General features: G+C 43.5%; 1 protein-coding gene across 9 annotated transcripts in view; it reads right to left on the bottom strand.

The window, feature by feature from the left end:
- The window catches only part of SDK1 (sidekick cell adhesion molecule 1), a 424,191-nt gene that overhangs the window by 17,785 nt on the left and 386,720 nt on the right, over nt 1-19,686 (bottom strand). For all 9 annotated transcript variants that reach the window (XM_087732480.1, XM_087732484.1, XM_087732481.1 and 6 more), the window contains 6 exons: nt 15,886-16,001; nt 14,260-14,446; nt 13,334-13,471; nt 9,951-10,112; nt 8,604-8,729; nt 296-460 (listed from right to left, as the gene is read on the bottom strand). In XM_087732480.1, the coding sequence (XP_087588606.1) occupies nt 296-460; nt 8,604-8,729; nt 9,951-10,112; nt 13,334-13,471; nt 14,260-14,446; nt 15,886-16,001 (894 nt within the window). The remainder of the gene's footprint in view (nt 1-295; nt 461-8,603; nt 8,730-9,950; nt 10,113-13,333; nt 13,472-14,259; nt 14,447-15,885; nt 16,002-19,686) is intronic.

Here is a 19,686-nt window from a genome sequence, read left to right as displayed (position 1 = left end):
TAGTCTTAGGGCAAGAGATCTTACATATAAACACTCATGAAATTCCTGAGAAGGTTCTTTGTCAAACTTAAAAATGGCACACATGCATTTTTCCACTTGAGAGTAAAGCATACTGTAACAACAAGCCCTGATTCACCACTATATTACTCTGGTTTTATCCTAAAACAAGTGAAAACAAGCTGCCTTTGATTATTTGTTGCAACTAGAGAATCTGGGTTGGTTTTTTTCCCCCCTCTTGCCCCGCCAAGCCCAAGACATTCCATTGGAAAAGGTATTTTAAAAAGTCCATGATTACCTGATACTGCCACAGAGGGAGCACTCGGTTCTCCATAGCCAAATTCATTGACAGCCACCACCCGAAATTCATAGGTCACACCCTGTTTGAGTTTGTCCAGGCTGACTGTGTAGGAGGTAGCACTGCGAGGGATGTCCTTCACAAACATATCCCACAGTCCTTCATCTAGGAAAGCAGCAAGGAGAGAAATGGCATGAACCGTGTGACTTGGCACTTCCTTCTGCTCATTGAAAATAATTGTCATTAATTGTGTGTTTCGACCACAGGCAGTGGACATGCTTACCTGAAGGCTGCTCAGTGATATGCACAAATGTCAGAATGCCTTGCAAGACCCCATCTGTAAAGGCATTTATTCATGATGGGGGTTTTATAATAGCCCAGATGGAAGAGGTCTCCTCTAAAATCTGCAGCAGCACCCACAGGGACCTGAGCTGGCTACAGCAGCTGCCAGCCACCTGGGTCCCTCCTGATCAGGTAAGGTCACCGCATCAGTAAGCATGTTATTTGGCAGAACAAGTAACCCAAAGCAACCTGCTACATTAATGAGTCCTAATCACACAGCTTTTGCCTGCTTTTTACATTGCAAAACTGACTTTGCTATTGAAGTGCATAGGTTAGACTTTGCAAACTAATGTAAGATTTGGGTGTTGGCGGGAAGTACTGTGGCCTTACGTGAATTGGTGCCTGGTGGACTGGTGTCACTGGAGTGCTGCTTGCTCCACAATATCAATAGCGATAGGTCCTCCGCATCTGCTGGCCCGCAGCGTGGCACAGCCCACAGAGTGAGACAGCTGGCACTGCACTTCTGTGCCATGCATTTTTAAACAGGAATGAGTTTTTGTTTGCTTTATAAACCTCTGAAAGTTGTTAGAAACACAATGCTATTCTGATAAGCCTGTTTCAATACGGTAATCTCTGTTCTCAACAGCCATACTGACTTGAGCCTGATGCACATCCTGACCAGGCACCATTCTGGTCCCTGATCCATACCTGTAATCTTATATTCACTTGACTACAATGGAACGAACTTTCAACAAGATGGATGCTGTTACCAGTAAGAACAAAATCAGCTATAATTAAAAAAGTCAGTCAATAATTTTGAGTGCAGGAATCAAACATTAATCTAAACGGACTGCTTTTCAGTAACAATTGGTGCCCAGCACTTTCGCTGACAAAATGGAGTTACTGTCTACGCATGGGGCCAAACTCTCAGCTAGCCTAAGCCAGCGTAGTTCTTATAGATCTGACCTCACAAGCATCCCATTGGGCTTTTACTTTTAGTTATCAAAGCTGTTTGAGCAATGTCTACTTTTCTCTGCATGTCCCACAGCAATCGGAATACAATGATAACCTCTGCATAGACACGACTCCAGCGCAGGAGCTGCCTGCTTTGAAAGAAAGTCCTCTCCACTGTGAGATTTGAGCATCAGCATGACTTCTGTAGCTTGAGGTGTTATGAAGGTAACAATAAAGCAGGAGCCAGTAGCACTACCTTCAGTGAGTTGTTCTGCTGCTGCAATATAAGGCAGGAATCTGTTCTCATTTGCTTTGCATTTACCTGAGTGTAAACTAATTGGAGTCACCGCAGCGATTCCAGAATTGTGCTGGTGTAACAGAGCAAAATTTGGCCCTTAGCCTACTTCTGGGCAACAGGGAATAGCAGCAAAGATGGATTGATTAACACTGCAGGTGCATTTCCATGTGAATGTTTTAACTTTGGCATCAGTAAATATTGGCTCAGTAATTTGTACTGTGCTGCACGTCTAGCAAAACACACAATGACTAACAACCCCCAAACTACATCTTTTCTGATCATGAGGATTGGCAGTCTCAGCGGATGCAAAAAGCAGACTGAAATGTATTGTTCCGGCTACATTTGAGAAATACCGAAGAACAATAAAAATAGGTAATTTTTCTGTCATGCTTAAAATTCAGACCAATACATTATTCACCAGCATGATCAGAGTATAATGAAGTTATCATAATGTACCATTGTTATGTATTAGTTGGATATTACAATGGCTATAAAACAAGAGATAAAATATTGACTTCCCTTTTACAGGGCAATAGAAGGCTAGATTATTTCTACCACGTAAACTTACAATGTAATAAAAAGGGAGCTTGGGATTTAGTTTCTCTGAAGAGGGTGGAGTGAGGGATGCATTTTCAAAGTTAGATTGTTGCAACCACCAATACTAGGAAGATGCATCTCAGACTATAAAATATTGCCATAATTGCTAGAATTGCCTGAGCTTTCATAAGCACATTTGTAAACAGCAATAAGAGAATTTGAGCCCATTGTGAATTGTCTAAAAAGCAATTTGTTTGCATTGAAAGCCACTTAAATGGGGGAAGATAAGGCAACAATAAAAACAAATGTTCAACACTCATTGCAACAAACACAACTGTTCACACACGCACTTTCTCACTCATTTTCTCAAACCTATCAGGGTGCACAGTGCAGAATATCCAACAGACCAAGAAGCATAAATTTAACCACTCTGTAAAGCTTGCAGTAAGTTGGGAAAACTACCCTTGAGAAGTCAACGTTGCATTTCCACCTCTCTGTCCCTTTGGCTATGGTGGTGATGGTGTGGGGCAGCAAAGGCTGCTGGTGGAGGGTTTCCTGTCTCACAGGGACTCAGAGATGCTCCAGCTGGTGGCCACATCTTCTCTGGCCCACCCCCCTTTCATCCATTGAAAAAATCTTTGCCCTAACTTTTTTTCTGGGGTAGGAAACAGAGCTTGGCCAAGATGGAGCCCAGCATGTGATCCTTGGGATCCCAGAGAGGTGCTGGTGCTGATGCAGCTACAGTGGTCAGGAGTCTGCATAGCGCCAGCCTGGAAAGGGGGACATCCTTACGTCTCCCTGACTGCTGACCCCAAGCCAATGCTACACACAGGATAGTCTGTGGCTTCCCAAGCCCTGGCCAACAAGATTTTTAATTCCAGAGCCTCAATTAATTTATCTTATCTCTGTCTGCAATATTCAGGCCCCTCTTTGTAGACAGAGATTGCAATCAGATATATCCAAACTAAAAAAGCATTTTATTTCAGTGGTGAACTTTGAGATTAAATATTGAACACTCTCTCTCTCTCTCTCTCTCTCTCTCTCTCACACTTGTGAATTCATTCACTGCATCTCTTCCCCCATCCCTCAAAACTAGGTTTGCTCTAAATGTTAGAAGTTTAGCTGAAAGAGAATTCATTAGAAGGTCACTTGTGATAGCACTGATTGGTCTTTAAGTTCAGCAGAAAATCATTAGTACACTGTACACAGTATTTTCCATTCAGTTTAGGGAGAAAGATGCACATGCTGTGGTTGGGATATCAACTGGGTATTTATTCATCGAAACCACTGAGAAAAGCAAAGTTTGCAACACCAGACTCCCGCAAAGAGGTGCAAGGCTCAGCCAGCCCCCGTCAATGTCCTGAGAGAGGCAGCACAGCTGGCAGCGGGGATGCACTTGCACTGCTCGCAAATGCTTTTCCTTCAATAACATCTGTCGCTTTCTTCATTTCACATTGCCTCTCACTGGGCACTCGGCCTCTTAAAGAAGGCCTAAATGTGTGATGGAAAAGGGAGGGCTCCTCAAAAAAAAAATTATTCTTCACTTCTTGTTTCTATCAGCGCTTCACCAGACCCTGGCCCAGCCTTATTTCCTGCTGATGTGAGATTTGATCTTTATCTCCCAGCCTTGAGTCCTCCATCCAATTTGGGACTGAGGCCCATACATGGGGAGAAGATCTGAATGACAGGGGAAGGTGAAACCACCTCCAACCTAACTCAGTGTCCAGCCTGCCCCGGCTGCCCTCCCAGGCCAGGCGCCGGCAGTCCTGTCTCAGTGAGGAGCAGGGCTGCAGGCTGCAGACATACACGGCACCCACAGGCCAGCCTGGCTTCACAGGCAATTAATTGGGGTCTCCACGCTGAATAACACTGTCAGTCAGTAATGAAGGCTGCTGGCTCTGCTAACTCAGGCCACTAACGAACAACTGCTGTGCTGCGGCTGGGGAGATGGAAAGCTGTCAGTTATTCAGGTCTTAAACACCAGCCTTCCCCTCTTGGAGTAAGAGGAGAGCTGTGCCGTAAAACTTTCTCCTAATTACACATTAGGAGGTTTATGAGGGGAGAAGCTGATGAGAGTTAAGGACCAGCTGAATGTGGGCAGTGTTCCTCCTACAGAGGACAAAATTAAAATGTGGGTGTATTTGTCAGAGGCAAAGGGTTGGATTATCATGCAAACTAGTGAAAGGACAAGAATGGGAAGTGAAGGCTGACAAACTGTCAGCCTCGGCATGTCGTTCGCAAGCAGAGGCGAACCAAAGGCCCCATGGCAGATGCCAGCAATGCAGCTGCACCCTTCACTTTGAATTTACTGACTTCTGCTGGTTTGTGTCCGTGTTTGACACTGCACTCCCTCATTTGTTTAAAAATAAATAGAAAGGGAAGAAAACAGAAAAACATTACTCAAGACACCAGAAAGGAAACTAAAGTGAGATCTGCCCTTGGGGTGTGGGAAGTGAAAACCAGCATTTACGGGAAGGACAATCCCCACTCCAAGTAGATGGGTTCTTCCCCAAAACGTCTGCTGCCTTTGTGGAATTGATCATCTGGGGGGGCAAAAGAAAACACTTTCCTGACTTGTCTGTATCCTAACCTCATGATTTGTGGCAGATCTGAGGTTTAACCAGACTATTCATGAGTGCTAGAAATATTGTTGGAAACATGTTAAGATGCAGTTCTCTCCCACTGGGCTTAAGTCATCCCCTACTTAGGAAAAGCAAACAAACAAAACCCAAAACACATCATGGAGAGAGGAAGCAGAACATGAAATCTATATCGGCTTGTCCTGGGTTGGGGGCTTTTCCTGAGGCGACACAAGCCATGAAGCAGATTGACCGAACATCTACACAGCTGCCCTGCAGCTCGGGATGACTGCAGGAGGCAAATACATGCATGAAGGTGTCGTGCTTGGCAGTTACGTATCTATGTGCGCTCCTGGCGGTGTGGATCCCTAGGGTGTTATGCAAAAACACCCGCTCTGTAGATAGGGGATATTTGGGAAGGAAAGCCTGTGTGAGACTGCTCAGTACTTTACAGGCCACATGCCCACCATTATAGCGCAGTCCAGCGAGAGGAGCCTTGGATGTAGGAGGGGGTTGGGAAAAGAGGGGTGAAACCAGCTTCTCCACTCCCTCTGACAGCACTGGGAACCTTAACACTGTTGTGCCGTTTCTGTCTTTTCCTCTGTACGTAAAAACTGAGGACATGATCTAATACCTGTTCCTTAGCCAGCCTAGTTGATGTCTAGGGAGTGCTTACGATGGCAGTGACAGAGGCTGCTTAATTGTGTTTCTTGTAATGCACAAGGAGCTAAACGGGAATCCATTTCTCTGGGGACAGAGAAGTTGAAGGAAAAGAAAAACTCTTCTGTTTCTGTAATGTCTTCCTCTAGCACAGATCACTCTGGAAAAAATATTGGTTTGCCTGCTCCATCCCTGTGTCCAAGTATATTCAAAATGCAGAGGAGGTAGTCAGCCTGGTCACCTTCCATAAATCTGGGAGAGAAACGGGGAGACCAAATGAACAATCTCGGCTGCCTGCTGCCACCATTGCTAAACACAGCAGGGCAGCCAGAGCCCTGGGAGACACAGCAGGGCACTGAAAAATTCAAAGGGAAGTGACAAAAGGGGGTAGGGTTTGCCATTTCTGACAGAAAGCCACCCTCCTTCTCTGATGGAAGAGTCTTGGCAGGGAGCTACAGCAGGGAAAATGAGATGATACAGCATTTAACGGTTGGGGTAATGAGGCCTATAATAGATGACACTTGAGATGTGAAACACTAAGGTAGTGGTACTGCATTTAAATATTGGCAACAAGCTAAAGCTTTTCATCTGTCTGTTCAATGCCCCTTTTTTGATCTCAGAAGGATGAATATATCTTTTCCTTCCTTGATTTTATGTGAAGGGCACAAGTCAACTGCTCTTCTCTTGGACAACAACTCCTTAAAAACAAAGGTTGCTCCAATCCATGCTCTACTACCCATATAAATCAATGTGCAGAAGCAAATTCTTAGAATTATATTAAAACAGAAGCTGCTCTGAATGACCAGCCCTGACAAGAGGAATTAGCTCCCTGCTTTTGCTAAGCTCGTAATTCAGTTTTCAAACTCCTCCGTGCAGAGATGAGGAAGAAAAGTGGCACAGAAAGGAAGCCAACGCTGGGTGAAATAAGCAAACGTTCCAATTAGTCTGTCTCCTCTCCTGGATCACATTTCACGCTTCCTACAGCTGCAACCAGAACGAAGGATGAGAATCCAGCATACAAATGCCTAGTTCATTTGCTACAGCAGCACGAATAGGATTAAAATAATCTGAAGAGGAATTAAATGCCTCAACAGTCAGGTTGCAAGAGCAGGAAAATAAGACCTCTTCTGTGGGTTTCCAGGATCAGTGGAGTGGGGCCAGCAGAAGTGACCCAGGGTTAATGCAGCTCAGACCTGCCTTGGAGGGACTATTTTCTTCCTACTCAAAAAGAGTGGGCCACAAATCCTACATCCTTAGCCATGAACTGTAAAGTGTTCGTTCACATCCAACGGTGAGACAAGCCCAGGAACATCGGGTGAGTTTGCAACGTCACCACTCACATGAGTTGAATTTCCAGCTTGCAGACAACCTGTACATGGGCTGCAGGTTTCTCTCTAAAATACCCTTACTCAAAAACCCCTGTTTGGGGAAACATAAGCTGGTAAGTCAACTTCAGTGAACAGTTTCAGTTTAACTTGCTATCTAAACAATGCTGTTCAAATATGACAGGGTATTTTCTAACTATGAAGACATAAGGGCAGAGATCAATAAGCTGATGTAAGGGAAATAGAAGCACAGCAGTGTCACACCTCTAATCTAAAAAAAATCTCGATTGCTTGGGAAACTCCAATGCTTTGAGAAGGTACATATTTTCCTTCACTTTGTTTTGAAAACAATTGTCAAGTAAATGACAGAATTTAGGAAGAAATTATAGGGTCACAGCAAAGCCTCACTACAGAGCAAATTCAATCAGATGCAAGTATGGAAATCTGCACCTTCAGTGGTCACCACAGAAATGCAGGCAATGATTTTGTTACTGGTCTGGTTAAAGGTAATTAAAATCATTGGTTTTAAATGCAACCTTACGTTCAAGACGCATACGAGAAACTGTTAGGATCCTTTATGTAATCAAACAGATAAGCATTCACTTAATCAATATATAATCAAGCAATGTGCAAGCACCTAGAAGTAAAAAAGGAAAGAACAAGCAGCCAACATGGATATGTCAAGTATAAATCATGTCTAATTTCCTTCTGTGACAGGGTAGCAGACCTTGTCAATAGAGGAGAAAGAGCAGACATCATCTATCCTGACTTCAGTAAAGCTTTTGACATCGTGACATTCAAACACGGCCAACGTGAAACAAGTTATCTGGTAGATGCACCACTGGCTGGAAAACTGTACTCGGCGAATGGTTATCAATATTCACTGTCAGAGTGGGGGGAAATTATCAAGTGAGATTACACAGGGCCTGGCAGCATTCACTGTTTTTTGTTAATGACTTGGTTACCAGAAAGTGTGAGCTTATTGAATTTGCAAGGGGTAGCAAGCTCGGGGAGGCTGGAGCACACGTCTGCTTTTAAAATGACAGTGTCCAACTGGGAAAATATTCAGAAAAAAGCAGAGAGCAGCTTCATTAAGATGCAAATCCCAGAAGCAAAGGAGCTCTGGGAAAGCACCAAGAAAAACTGTGGTGATGGGGGGATTCCTTTCCCCACCCCCAATGCCCTCCCTGCAGAACAAATGAGGAAAGCGATGCATATGTGGTGCTGAAGTCCTGGCCCTGTTATTAACAGTAAAACACTAATTAGCTGCTGTGTTCTGCTGCAGAGGAGAACAGATTTCTATCTGTGGTCCTCAAAGTACAGTTTGCAAGTACTTTCTGGTCCTTGCACATGAAAGATGTTGTAAGCATTTAAGTGAGTTTTAATTATTAACTATATTAGCTCATCAGTTGGATGATTTACCAGTGATTTAGTACAGTGAAAGCCAGAGCACTCGGGGTAATTTTCTGTGACTACTCCTAAACAGGAGAAAATCTGCTAAACCACATAATAAACCAGCAACAGTTTAATGCTGGCTGGCGACAGCGTTCTCTGACAAAATCCCATTACCTTACTGGGATGACAAACAACCTCTCCACCGAAGGATGGGTTTCAGCATGGGCTGAAGGAAGGGAGCTCATGACATCAAGCTCTCCTTGTTTCCCGTGGCTTACCTGAGGGTCGTGCCTCTATAATGTACCCAGTTGTGGGTTTTTCTCCTGAATCTCCCTCAGTCCACTGTAGCGTCAGCCCAGAAGCAGATTTTGTCACCAGAATTTCCTGAGGGGAGCCGGGAGACCCTGAAGGACAAAATGAAAATAGCAAATGGTGGTAGTATCACAGACAGACTGCAGTATTCTTTGTTTTTTCTGCTGATATAGGGGAAAAATCATCTAGAAGTATTGGTCAACGTACAGGCCACATAAACCAGCTCAATGGGCTATTGATCTAAATTTTTCACGAGTTCTGGTACCAGCAGTTACACATCAATGGCTGGGGTTTACAGGTACCTGTGTTAAGAAGGAAAGAGAAAACACACTCTTATTTTAACCATTAGCATAACTGCAGCATTTCCGCATTGCCACTTCATTCTGACATTCTGACTTCAGAGGTGAAACCAGCCTCCAAGTTTCAGGGAGAGGTTCGTGGGGACAGCGGCCTGCCCATTCGCTTGGGAAGATGCCACGGCCAGGTTAGAGAGGATTCCTGCTTTATACTGTCTGTGGTGGGGCATGAGAGTTAGACTGCAGATTCACAGTGCTGCTGTCCCAGATAATGGCTATGGAGGGTACTGTGATAAAATGAAAGCTTGCTGGCACCCAGAAGGGTGGAATTGCCAGAGAGGACTCTGATGAAGGGAGCAAATACTTCCCTGAGCTGGAAAAGAAGCAAAAATCAGAAATGTGACCTTTGCGTTGATGTTCTGTGATTTACTGGACAGGCTTATATCATTGGAGGGCATTTGCCTTGTTAGATTATCTCTTTATCAAAATCACTGATCAAATAAGAAAACAAACTCTCTTGGTACACGCATTGAACCAAGCTGGTGTTCAGCCCGTAGCTCCTTTTGACGTACCAGGAAATTCACAGACCTCTCCCTCTGCATAAGCCAAGGTGTCAGGAGAGAATAATTGTAAATTCTTTCTGGCTTTACATCCAGGAACCTCTGCTGGTTTTCAGCAGAGTTATTCCAGTTCTGACTCCACTGCAGAGCAGTACAGTCAGAATTATGCACCGTGCTGTCAGGCTGCAGCTTCGAAATCCCTGGCTAGCCCATTTGCGTTATGATTTATTCACATTGTTTTGTTTATTCACATCAGACTTCTAGATTTCAGGAAAAAAGAAAACATGTTTTTCATGGGCAGTTGTGAAACCCATTGAATCATGTCCTGAGCAACTGTGAATTCAACTTCTCCTTGGTTTGGAAATTCATGTTAAGCCCTGAGTGCACTATTCCCCGCTGTTGGACCGTGTTTGTGTAACTGATCTGGCTTGCAACATGGTTTTATGGTTCCACCTACCTTCTGCTGGCCCAGCTGTGACATTGGCTTGCAGTTCAGGTCCATAGGCGATGGTTCGGGCTTGCACTCTGAATAAATAGGTCATGCCCTTGGTGAGATCTCGGACCTTCAACCAGCGTTGCCAGTTCCCTTTAATGTCCACAGTCACCACCTTACTCACCCCTGCAACAGCCATGCAAATAAAAAAATAAGAGAAGGCTGTAATAGAAAAAAAGAAATCAAGTGGAGCTTATTACATCTAGATGGTAAGTAAAATTATCTAACAATTTGCTAAGAAAGTATTTCTTACAATTAGCAAGAGTTTAAGTAGTGATAATAGCCAATTTTCAGCACTGATAAGTATAATTAGAGTTTAAGCTTGATAAGTGGGTACTGACAGGAAAAAAACCTTACAACACAACTGGGAAATTACCAGGAGACTACACGCAACTTCACTAATTACTCTGGGAAGAAAGGAGGAGGTAAACGAAGAGGACTGCATGTTGCAGATTGCTTCCTAAGCAAGCGTTTCTCCACTGCTTCTTTGCTAAGTAACCTGCAACGTTGCCTGGAGGAGGAAACAAGGACCAGGTTCTTTACTTTCATCTTGTCCTGTCATTTCCACCATTACCAAGTGAATGCAGAATGAAGGATGTACATCTCGCAGATAACTTGTGGGTATAAATGCCACTGCAACAGGGGATGCAATCAAAGCACTATTAGCTCGGACAAGGCTGAAGTAATGACTTGTGTTTCACTCTTACTCTGACAATTTTTCTGACACGAATGAATTAAAATCAGTGCTGTTTCCTTCACCAGTGTTCATAGCTAGTTTCACGTTTAGGTTCTTAGTGCTGCATAAAGGGCAGAGCGGCAATGAGTGCTTTGAAAACAAAAAAAATCTAGTTTTCCGTGAAATTTTCTAAAAGTAAGTCAATGGAAAGAATTTAATTTATAAAGTGTTTTACAGAACAGAAAGTTTGAATTTACAGAGTCTTTTTAGCATTGTTCTGGTTCTGTAGATGTACATAACACATTTCAAACCAAGAAGATGGGAAGCGGGAGAATGTTTTTCCCACTAGAGAAGGCAGCTTGCTAGTTTGTCTTTCCAGAAAAATGCAGAAGAAGATTTCTTCAATCCAGATGCTTATTTTATGCAAATCAGGATACTTCTTTCAGTTTTTATCAGTTAAATAAAGAATAATGACCAAGCAATTTCTGTTCAAAGTTTTCTCCCAGATACAGTTTATAACTCGGGGAATCTTTCCTTGGTTAACGAGGAAGCAGTAAAAGTGCTCCCTCCTTCCCTAGGTGTACTATTTCATTTCTTTGAGACAAATCAGGAAGCATTTGTCATTTTGAAGTTATGTTCCAAAAAAAAGGAACTGTTGAAAAAGGCTCCAGGGCAATTTTGTTGTCTATTTTTCTGTAAAACATAACACTGTAAAGCTTAAACAATAAGAGGTCAAACAAGGAGAAGGCTGTGCTAAAGAACAGATTGCTGTTAGAAAGGTTTGCAAAATATGCATGTCTGAAATGGTGGCTTGTGAGTGGGAAGGCAGGAGGTGTCACAACAGCGAGGATGCTCAGCTGAAAGTCACAAATGGGTGAAAAGGCAAAAGATGCATGAAAACAGCTCCAGGGGGTCTGGTCCATCCGCATTGTTGCACTGGAGTGCTGGCATGGAGAGACCTGGGGCTGGAAGGACCCACTGGGATCATGGAGTCTGGCAGCTGCCAGCCCTGCAAGCGTCGCTGCCTGCACTCAGCACCGTTACATGCTCCATCTTCCAATGAGTTTGGCTTTACCTTGCTCTCTAAATAAAGGAGCATGGCTTTTCTATCAGAGGAAAATGATGGCATCGAGGGAGGGATTACTTACCATGGTGGGAGAATAAATATGTTTGCTGAAAGAAAAATGTTGGCACAAGAGCAAATGGGTAGAAACCGGAAAATAAATTTAAGCAAAAATTTAGAATCTGAGAAAAAGCCCTCCATAATCTCCCTGCTCACATCAGAAATCTTCTACAGGGGAAGGAGAGACAAACCAGAATTAGAGATAGCACAGGCAGAGGGGGAGAAGAGAAGAGAAGAGAAGAGAAGAGAAGAGAAGAGAAGAGAAGAGAAGAGAAGAGAAGAGAAGAGAAGAGAAGAGAAGAGAAGAGAAGAGAAGAGAAGAGAAGAGAAGAGAAGAGAAGAGAAGAGAAGAGAAGAGGAGACAAAGATTCTGAGCATGTTAAGTCAAATGCATGCAGAGAAAACATGATCTGACACTTCCATATTTTCAGGGGAAAAAATGTATTCTTAAACCTTGTGTAGGAATGAATAAAAGGCAGGAAATGCCCAAACAGCCCGAACCTCCTGCATACCCTGTGCACATTTCTTGGTCAGAATTAGAAATGCTTTCTGCATTAGCTCTTTGTGCTCAGACCTGCTAGCTGTACAGGCTGAAAGTGCTTTTATTCTCATATTTTCATTCCTGAATATAACTTTCTTAGTGTATGAGACATGGATATTCAGACAATATAGATCTTTATTCCTTACAGAAGAAGCAAATATGAGTGATTGATATCCTTATTTCTTTGGGAAAGAGTTTAAAATGGATTGGCAATGGCTGGAATTACTCTCCCTGTTGTCACACTGCCAAAGCTGGACATCCTATTGAACTATTGGTGATCTACCAGGAATATAAAAATATTAATAAGACCATCACAAACTTTGTAATCTTTTCTAATTCACCTTTGGAATGAATTTACATTTGTTTTCAGAGAAATTGCCAAATCCTTCTCTGTTGCTGTTCTGGCAAATTAATGAAACATTTGTGGTCACCACATTGTTGTGGTCTAGCCTAAATCTAGTGCTGGGTTAAAATCGCTGCTTGAAAACTCCATGTAAACAGACACAACTAAATCTCTATCACAGTTATTCTCCCCTGTCAAAAGTGGCAGTGGTACCAGTGATGATTAGCACATTTGATGCCCTGGCAATCTTTGCGATAACAGAAGTGACACGATGTGATAAGCAACACAAATGTGTCTGACGACTATTCTGGGATAGAGCCTACTCAGCAATTTCAAAACGCAACGTAGGGAGACAATCAGGCACTCTCAGGCTGAGTTTCCTCTTCGCCCATACAAGGTAACAATGGCCGTAAAATGACTTTTCAAATCACAGAGGATATAGTTTGTGCAAGAAATGAGAGAGGACAGACAAAAGCTATATTCCACAATATTATAGTTTGCTGAACAGTTTTGGCAAAAGCGGAATTGTTTTACTTACCCTCTGCCACCTGGCTTCTCTTGGAAAACAGCAGAGAGCAAGTAGGAAATTGGGCAGAGATAAAAGATACTACAGTGCTTTTCTGTCATTTCCCCATGAATATGTATGATTGGAGGTCTTTCTTACCCTGGACGGGAGCCAAAGGCTCATAGACTACTCGATAACCCTGCAGGACTCCATTTGCTGCTGTCGGCTCGCCCCAAGATACATTGAGTGTAGTGCAAGTGATTTCAGAGAATGCCAAGAAGCTGGGAGCACTGGGTGCTGAAAGGATTACAAATAGATTGAATTGCAGTAGGAGTAGTCAATCTGATATACATATATATTATAAAACATTGGTTTATTTGCCCAGCCTAAATCTAAAGGAAACAAGCTCAGAATGGGATTTGTCAATTGTATCCAAATGTCCTGTAATCAATCAGAAACCCAGCCTGTCCTCAAAAAAGCAGCCACTCAGTTGCAAAGCTGAACCTCAAAAGCAAGCAAGGAGATAGAATACAGAAGGGAAAGCCCCTCAGAAGGGTGCTGCATGAGTATACCGCCCGAGTGCACATCTCCTCATAGCCACCACCAAGGGCATTGCCTTCACCCTGTGCTGGAGTGCTCCCACCATGGTCATGTCCAGCACAGAGACAGCTCAGTCTGACTGGGTGGCTGCTGATCCAGCTTTTAAAAAAAAAAAAAAAAGAGGAATTTTAAAAAGCACAATCATTTTCTCACAGGGCTGTCTGGGCAATTTCCAGGCACCAGAGATGAGTTCCTTCAGATTTTCAGATGTGATAGCAGAGGCCAGAAACAGACCCACAGACAGTTTCCTTATGAAGGGACTGGTCCTTCTACCAGGCCATTCTTGTTTCCACTGTATCGTTCCATTTCCCACACGGTCCACTTATCCCTTTTTCCCCCCTCAAGACCATTACAATGTAGTGACCCATCCAAAAGCTAAATCTAACCACCAGTGCCCTCCTGCATCCACCCATGTCCTGTATCCACTGCCCAGTTACATACTGGTCATTGCCAAGTCTGTCTGAGACAAGACAACGATCCCGTACCCGCCTGGTGCGTCCTGCCCTGCGAGGGGCTGCTCCTGGGGCCGTCCCCAGCTGCGTTGAAAGCGGAGATGCAGACCATGTACCGTGTGTGGCTGGTCAGGTTTTTGAGTCGGACGGTTGTCTCTGGGAGGAAAAGTACCTTCACTTTCTCAGTGTCATTTTGGATGTCGCTCTCCCAGTAATAAATCTGTTGGGACAGTGAGATGTTTTAGTATATCCTACACCTAGAAAATATCTGGGCATTGCAGCTATAAAAGATCAGGAGGATAGCGCCGCCTTGCTCTGGACTCCTCCATTAAATGGGATACTAATGCTTTTCACCATGTGCCCAGTATTTTCTCTTCCTTTGGCAAATTCCCCCAAGTCCAGTGACTACGTAGCTGAGTACATCACTCAAAAATAGAGCACAGGCTGAAGAATATGGCCTAATGACAGCAGATATGAGCTGACAGAGTTCAGCGATGAGAGGTCAGTTTTTAAATTCTCCCTGAAACGCTAGCTGCTTGTCAGCACTGGCATCCTGATACGACGGTCCATAATTCACCTCTGTACGCACGCAACGGTTTCACCATTTGCGTTCACAGGACAGCCAAGCACATGCCTTCCTGAAGAGGGTAATAAAGACTTTCCCTAAAGTTCCTTGAGGTACTCTTCCTCATTCTTCCCTTACATAATTTTTATCCTGATACCATAAAATGAGGCTTTGAAGGAGTTGTTTCCAAGAGGAAAAGTGGTGCCAGCCCTACTTATTGGACAGGCCTGGCAGCGAGAGCATTACAACAGGCCAAAACAAGCCAGAAAGCTGAGAGAACGAGCCAAGGCAAGACTCTACCTTGGCTCTACAAGCCAAGCTGTTAGAGCCATCTATATATGTACAAAAGGAAAAGAACATGAATTGATATATAAGGATGCTTGTTCCTGCCAAGAAGGGATGCCAGATTATTCACATTGGCTTGGCTTTTCTTCGCTTATGGACCTAAATTCATGGAGAGAGGCAGAACCAGACACTGAACCCAAGCCAAGCTCCAGTGTTTGTAGACTTGCCCATTTCCACTCTCCGAGGGTCCATTTCTCATGCTGGAGAAGCTAAACAACATGCCTCTGTAACATGCTCATCTCCTATGAACCAAATGCAATTAATACTATGATTTAATTTTGTCAAAGTTAAGGAAATGAAATAATTCTTCCGAAATCTGACCTGGCTCAGGCTTCTAGCTTGGAGAAAGTTCTGTTTTTCCTAATGGCTTGTAACATTTGATAGATAGAAAGCTCAGTTAATTTTCTTCAATACATTTCTTGCCCCTAGCTCTTGTGTGTCTGTTGCTTTTTGGAGCAGATATGTTGCCTGCACAAGTGGAGCTGCCTCCTTATCTGCATACCCTGTTTCCCCGCCGTCTCCTTCTCCACAAATAGCAACACATTTTTCCTTCCACTCCCCTCCCCTGCCCCCCCCAATCTCATTCTCTTTCTTTTGGTTTGGGGACTTAGTGCCATTTCCCTACTGCAGTCTGAATGCTGTTTTAATTTGCCTTATGCAGCGAGGGAAACTGTAGCTTGTAGAGCTATCTCACAAGTAATAGCAACGCCAAGCAAGATAAATGAAAACAGTAGAAACAGGAGGATTGCCTTGTAGCCTTGGATGTTTCCATTTTGGCTGTCAGCAGGAGGGGGGTCCCAAGTGAGCTCCAGCTGGCTTGCAGAAAGGGAGTTTACTTGGATGTTCTGTGGGGCCAGTGCTGGTGCTAGAGAGAAAGGAGGACAGAAGAATTAATAGTGACAAGCAGAACTAGTTCATATCCAGGTTGCAATTTTCCATTTGCAGAAGGACCCAGAACAGACTCTGTTTACACCACAAGTGAACTAACACAGTCAGCCCTGGTGACTATATCGCAGTGAAGTCTCAGCACACATGGACTGAGGAGCAGCTGACCCTCCAGACGTGGTTATGTTCTGTCCCACACAGACTGGGTTAGACATTGAAGCAACTCAATCTTGCCAGCAGCTTTAGAAAAGAAAAGAGAATTTTCTCTTCATTCTACGGTAACATTTGGGGCTTGCCTTTGGCAGCGATGCTGCGCTCCTGACCGACCTCTCTTGAGAGTAACTGGGAGCAAGGCAGCCTGCCTGCCACCGTCAGCCTGGCCTCCCACTCAGCAGTAAGTCTTTATAACAGCCTGTTTGCAAGGCTCCAAGACTTAGGGCCAAAATACTGTCTAAAATTACCTCCAAAACCAGTCAGACACTAATCAATTCAACTAATATTTTATGTATGACAAAATGACTTTTAGTTTGCTACTTGTTAGCTCTGCTTTGATTATAGTTTCACATACACATGCTGGCCCTCTTTGGCTCCTGATGGCATTTCTTCTTTGCATTGTGCTGTGCTAGAAAACTAATCTTTGAGTGCACCTGGGTCACACCATCCTTCCCTTTGTCAGGATCCAACTTGGTGCAGGTGGATTTTCTTCCCCAGCGGCCAGCAAGGACAGTCTGTTTTCCCGACCTGCTGTCTCTGCCTGCAGCAGGTCTTAACAAAACAGCACATGTTCTGTTTACAGAAAAGGTGCCGAAGCGTGCCCTCTTCAAACTCCAGAAGTAGGAAAAGAAAGGCAGGGCAAAGGGTACACTTCTCCTTTCTCCGTGTTCACGGTGCCGTAGCCTTCACCCAGACCACCTGAGAAAGCTGCCTCTCTTCTCTCTGCCCCTTTATGGGCCATAAATAGAAGCGATAAAACACTCACTACTCGAGTTAGATAGCCCCAGTTATCTGTTCCTCTGGAGACTTCTTTCTTTAGAGAGAATGACCTTCATAAGTCACACTTTTCTACCAATACTCCCTCCCCCCAGAGTTATAAAATAAAATAGTAATTAACACCCACTCAGCCTGACACCAACTATTTATTTTGTTCTAACTGTGTGGTTTCCATATTATCACTGCCCACCCTGCCGTTAATGGAAATGTTAATAACCAGCGCCAGGTTGTTGTGACAGATGCTTGGGCTCATTATCAGAAATTCTTATTTACCGCTCCATTAAACGACAGAATCACACAAAAAAACAATTCAATCAAAACTAACTGGAGGAATTTTAACAGCCGCATTAATAATCCAAAACATAAATAAAGTTAATGTCTTTTGCATGTTTGCCATCGGCAACTCTATTGCAAAATTATTGCTGTACAATTAAAACGTGAAAGGCAAAATTGAAAATAGCCTTTATCCCAGTGCTCAGTTAAAACTATTTGTTTATTATATTTTTCTGTTTCCTTTTCAGCTGGATGTAGTGAATGCATGAGGTGACAATGACCATCAGTAAAATACACCTTGTTCCCAGGGGTGCATTCGTCTAATTGCTGCGCTGCCTTCTGCACTTTGCGGAGGAGCGAAGGGAGCAGCTAGCTGGCTGGCTGGCTGCGTTCAGTGCAACATAGTGCTGTTCTGTTGAGGACCGAAAATCTCAAGATTTTGAGACTTTCACATCACACATCAGAGTGCGAGGCCCAACTGATCACACAGAACAAACCTGAAAATACATCTCGGAGATTTGCAGATGATGACATGCTCAGGGAAACAGGAACATGTACAATCACAGAAGAAAATGGATCACTTTAGCAATGTATTTTCTTTCTAGGTAGTGACACTACTGTCTGTTCTGAGCTGACAGCTTCAAAGTGCTCTCAATACCCAGGTCTGAAGCAGCGTCTACAATAACATTTTTCTTTGGATCCCATGTGCCAGCCTGCAACAATTGCTGCTTCTGAGATGCGACCATTAGAAGAGCCGGTGTGCACAGCCTGCTGCCAGAAAAACGCTTTTCCTCAAACCCTTTTTGGAGCACGTCTAAGAATCACAATGGTTAAAAACTGCCAGTGATCATTCTCCACTGACACGCTCGCTGCTGGAGCTGCACTTTTGGCACGGCGGAGAGAAAATTTGATGGGAGGAAAAAAAAAAAAAAAGACGATGTGGAAAAAGACATTTCTCTTCACTACCCCAGAGCCTCGACGAGATGCAAATTGTTTGGTTTTGTGCCCTGTGAGTCTGTCCCTCTGTTCAACTTTCAAAGGCTGATGTGTCCCTCCTTTTCTAAGCACAGATTTCTTGTTGACAGCAAGGAACAGCAGAAAAGTGCTGCTGATGCTTGATGTGGCTCTGTGCAGACAGCACATTACATTAAGGGTGAAATGAAATACTTCAAAAAGAAGGAAACACATCCCTAAAGACTCTACCTGTTTGAAACCCCAAACCATTCACTGAATGTATGGACAGCCTGTGCCAATAAAAGCAAGTGCATTTTAAAGGTGAATTCAAAAGCCTTTTACCTTCTAGGAATGCAGTTCAAGATTACTGAGCTCTGAATTTTTTCATGGCTGTTGAAATCATGACTACATAAAAAGCAAGGTTGAAGCTGCATACCTCACACTGCTTTAGGTGTTAGTGGCATTATCAACTATAGCAGGAGTGACACAGACCCCTGAGGGTCCAAACTCAGCTCTTGGCAGGTGGAAAGCATTTCACTTTCCCTGAAAAAAAAAGTATGTATTCATGAATTCTAATTCTGTGCACGTATACTGCTGGGGAATCTCATGCAGATATTTGTAAACGTTTCTTGTCTTATCTGGTATCAATTCACCTTTCAGATTGTCTCCTTGAAACTCTCTCTCAGCCAAAAAGTAAGGAGAAAGGCTAAGCAGGTTGTATTGTAATTAGTAAAAAAACATCATCATCTATGGTCTGGGATGATATTGGCAGGACCATGTAAAGACAACAAATCTATCTGGAAATGCAAGAGAGAGTCAAAACGAGCCCATGAATAAAGCTACACATCTAAATCCACATTTAAACATATCACTGCCCTCATTTTCCAGTTGTACTGAACAGCCTCTGCTCACGCTGCAGTCAATTTGAGCTTGCAAATGCTTATAAGCTTTAAAGAGAAGGTGCTTAAAATCCCCAGTGGGCTGCCCGCACCAGAGCTCCATGCATTGCAGAAGGTTCACCTTAGTTTTTCTCACTGCTTGCTTGGGATATTTGCTCTCTGGGCTGTGTGGCACCAAGAGCTTTTCATCAATATGAAACTGCTATTCCTTTTCTTAGTGACAGTTGCCACGATGCTCTGTAGCACAGGTAGGCTACAAATCCTTGTGATTCATTGGGTAAACTTAATAACTGTTTTTACGAAGCACTCCTTGCTGCTCTTACATCTGCTCCAATTTCTGGTTAGCAAAGGATTTCTCCTCTACTGATTTTCTAATTGTTTCTATAATGCCTGTATTATGTCAGGAAATTCACAGACAAGTCTGGGACAGGATTCCCTGATATTCATGCCATTTAAATAAACATGCAGGCAAAAAATGAGGAGAAAATTGCATCGAAAGAGACTGAAGATTTTCTGTGCATCAGCTTGATCCCACAGTTCCAAACAATC

This window comes from Nipponia nippon, unplaced genomic scaffold (genome assembly GCF_047370975.1).
Source record: "Nipponia nippon isolate SJK-2023a ecotype South Korea unplaced genomic scaffold, ASM4737097v1 scaffold_5, whole genome shotgun sequence".
Lineage (NCBI taxonomy): Eukaryota > Metazoa > Chordata > Aves > Pelecaniformes > Threskiornithidae > Nipponia > Nipponia nippon.
Note: the sequence above shows the minus strand (reverse complement) of the source record. Positions and strands in the feature narration are given on the sequence as shown.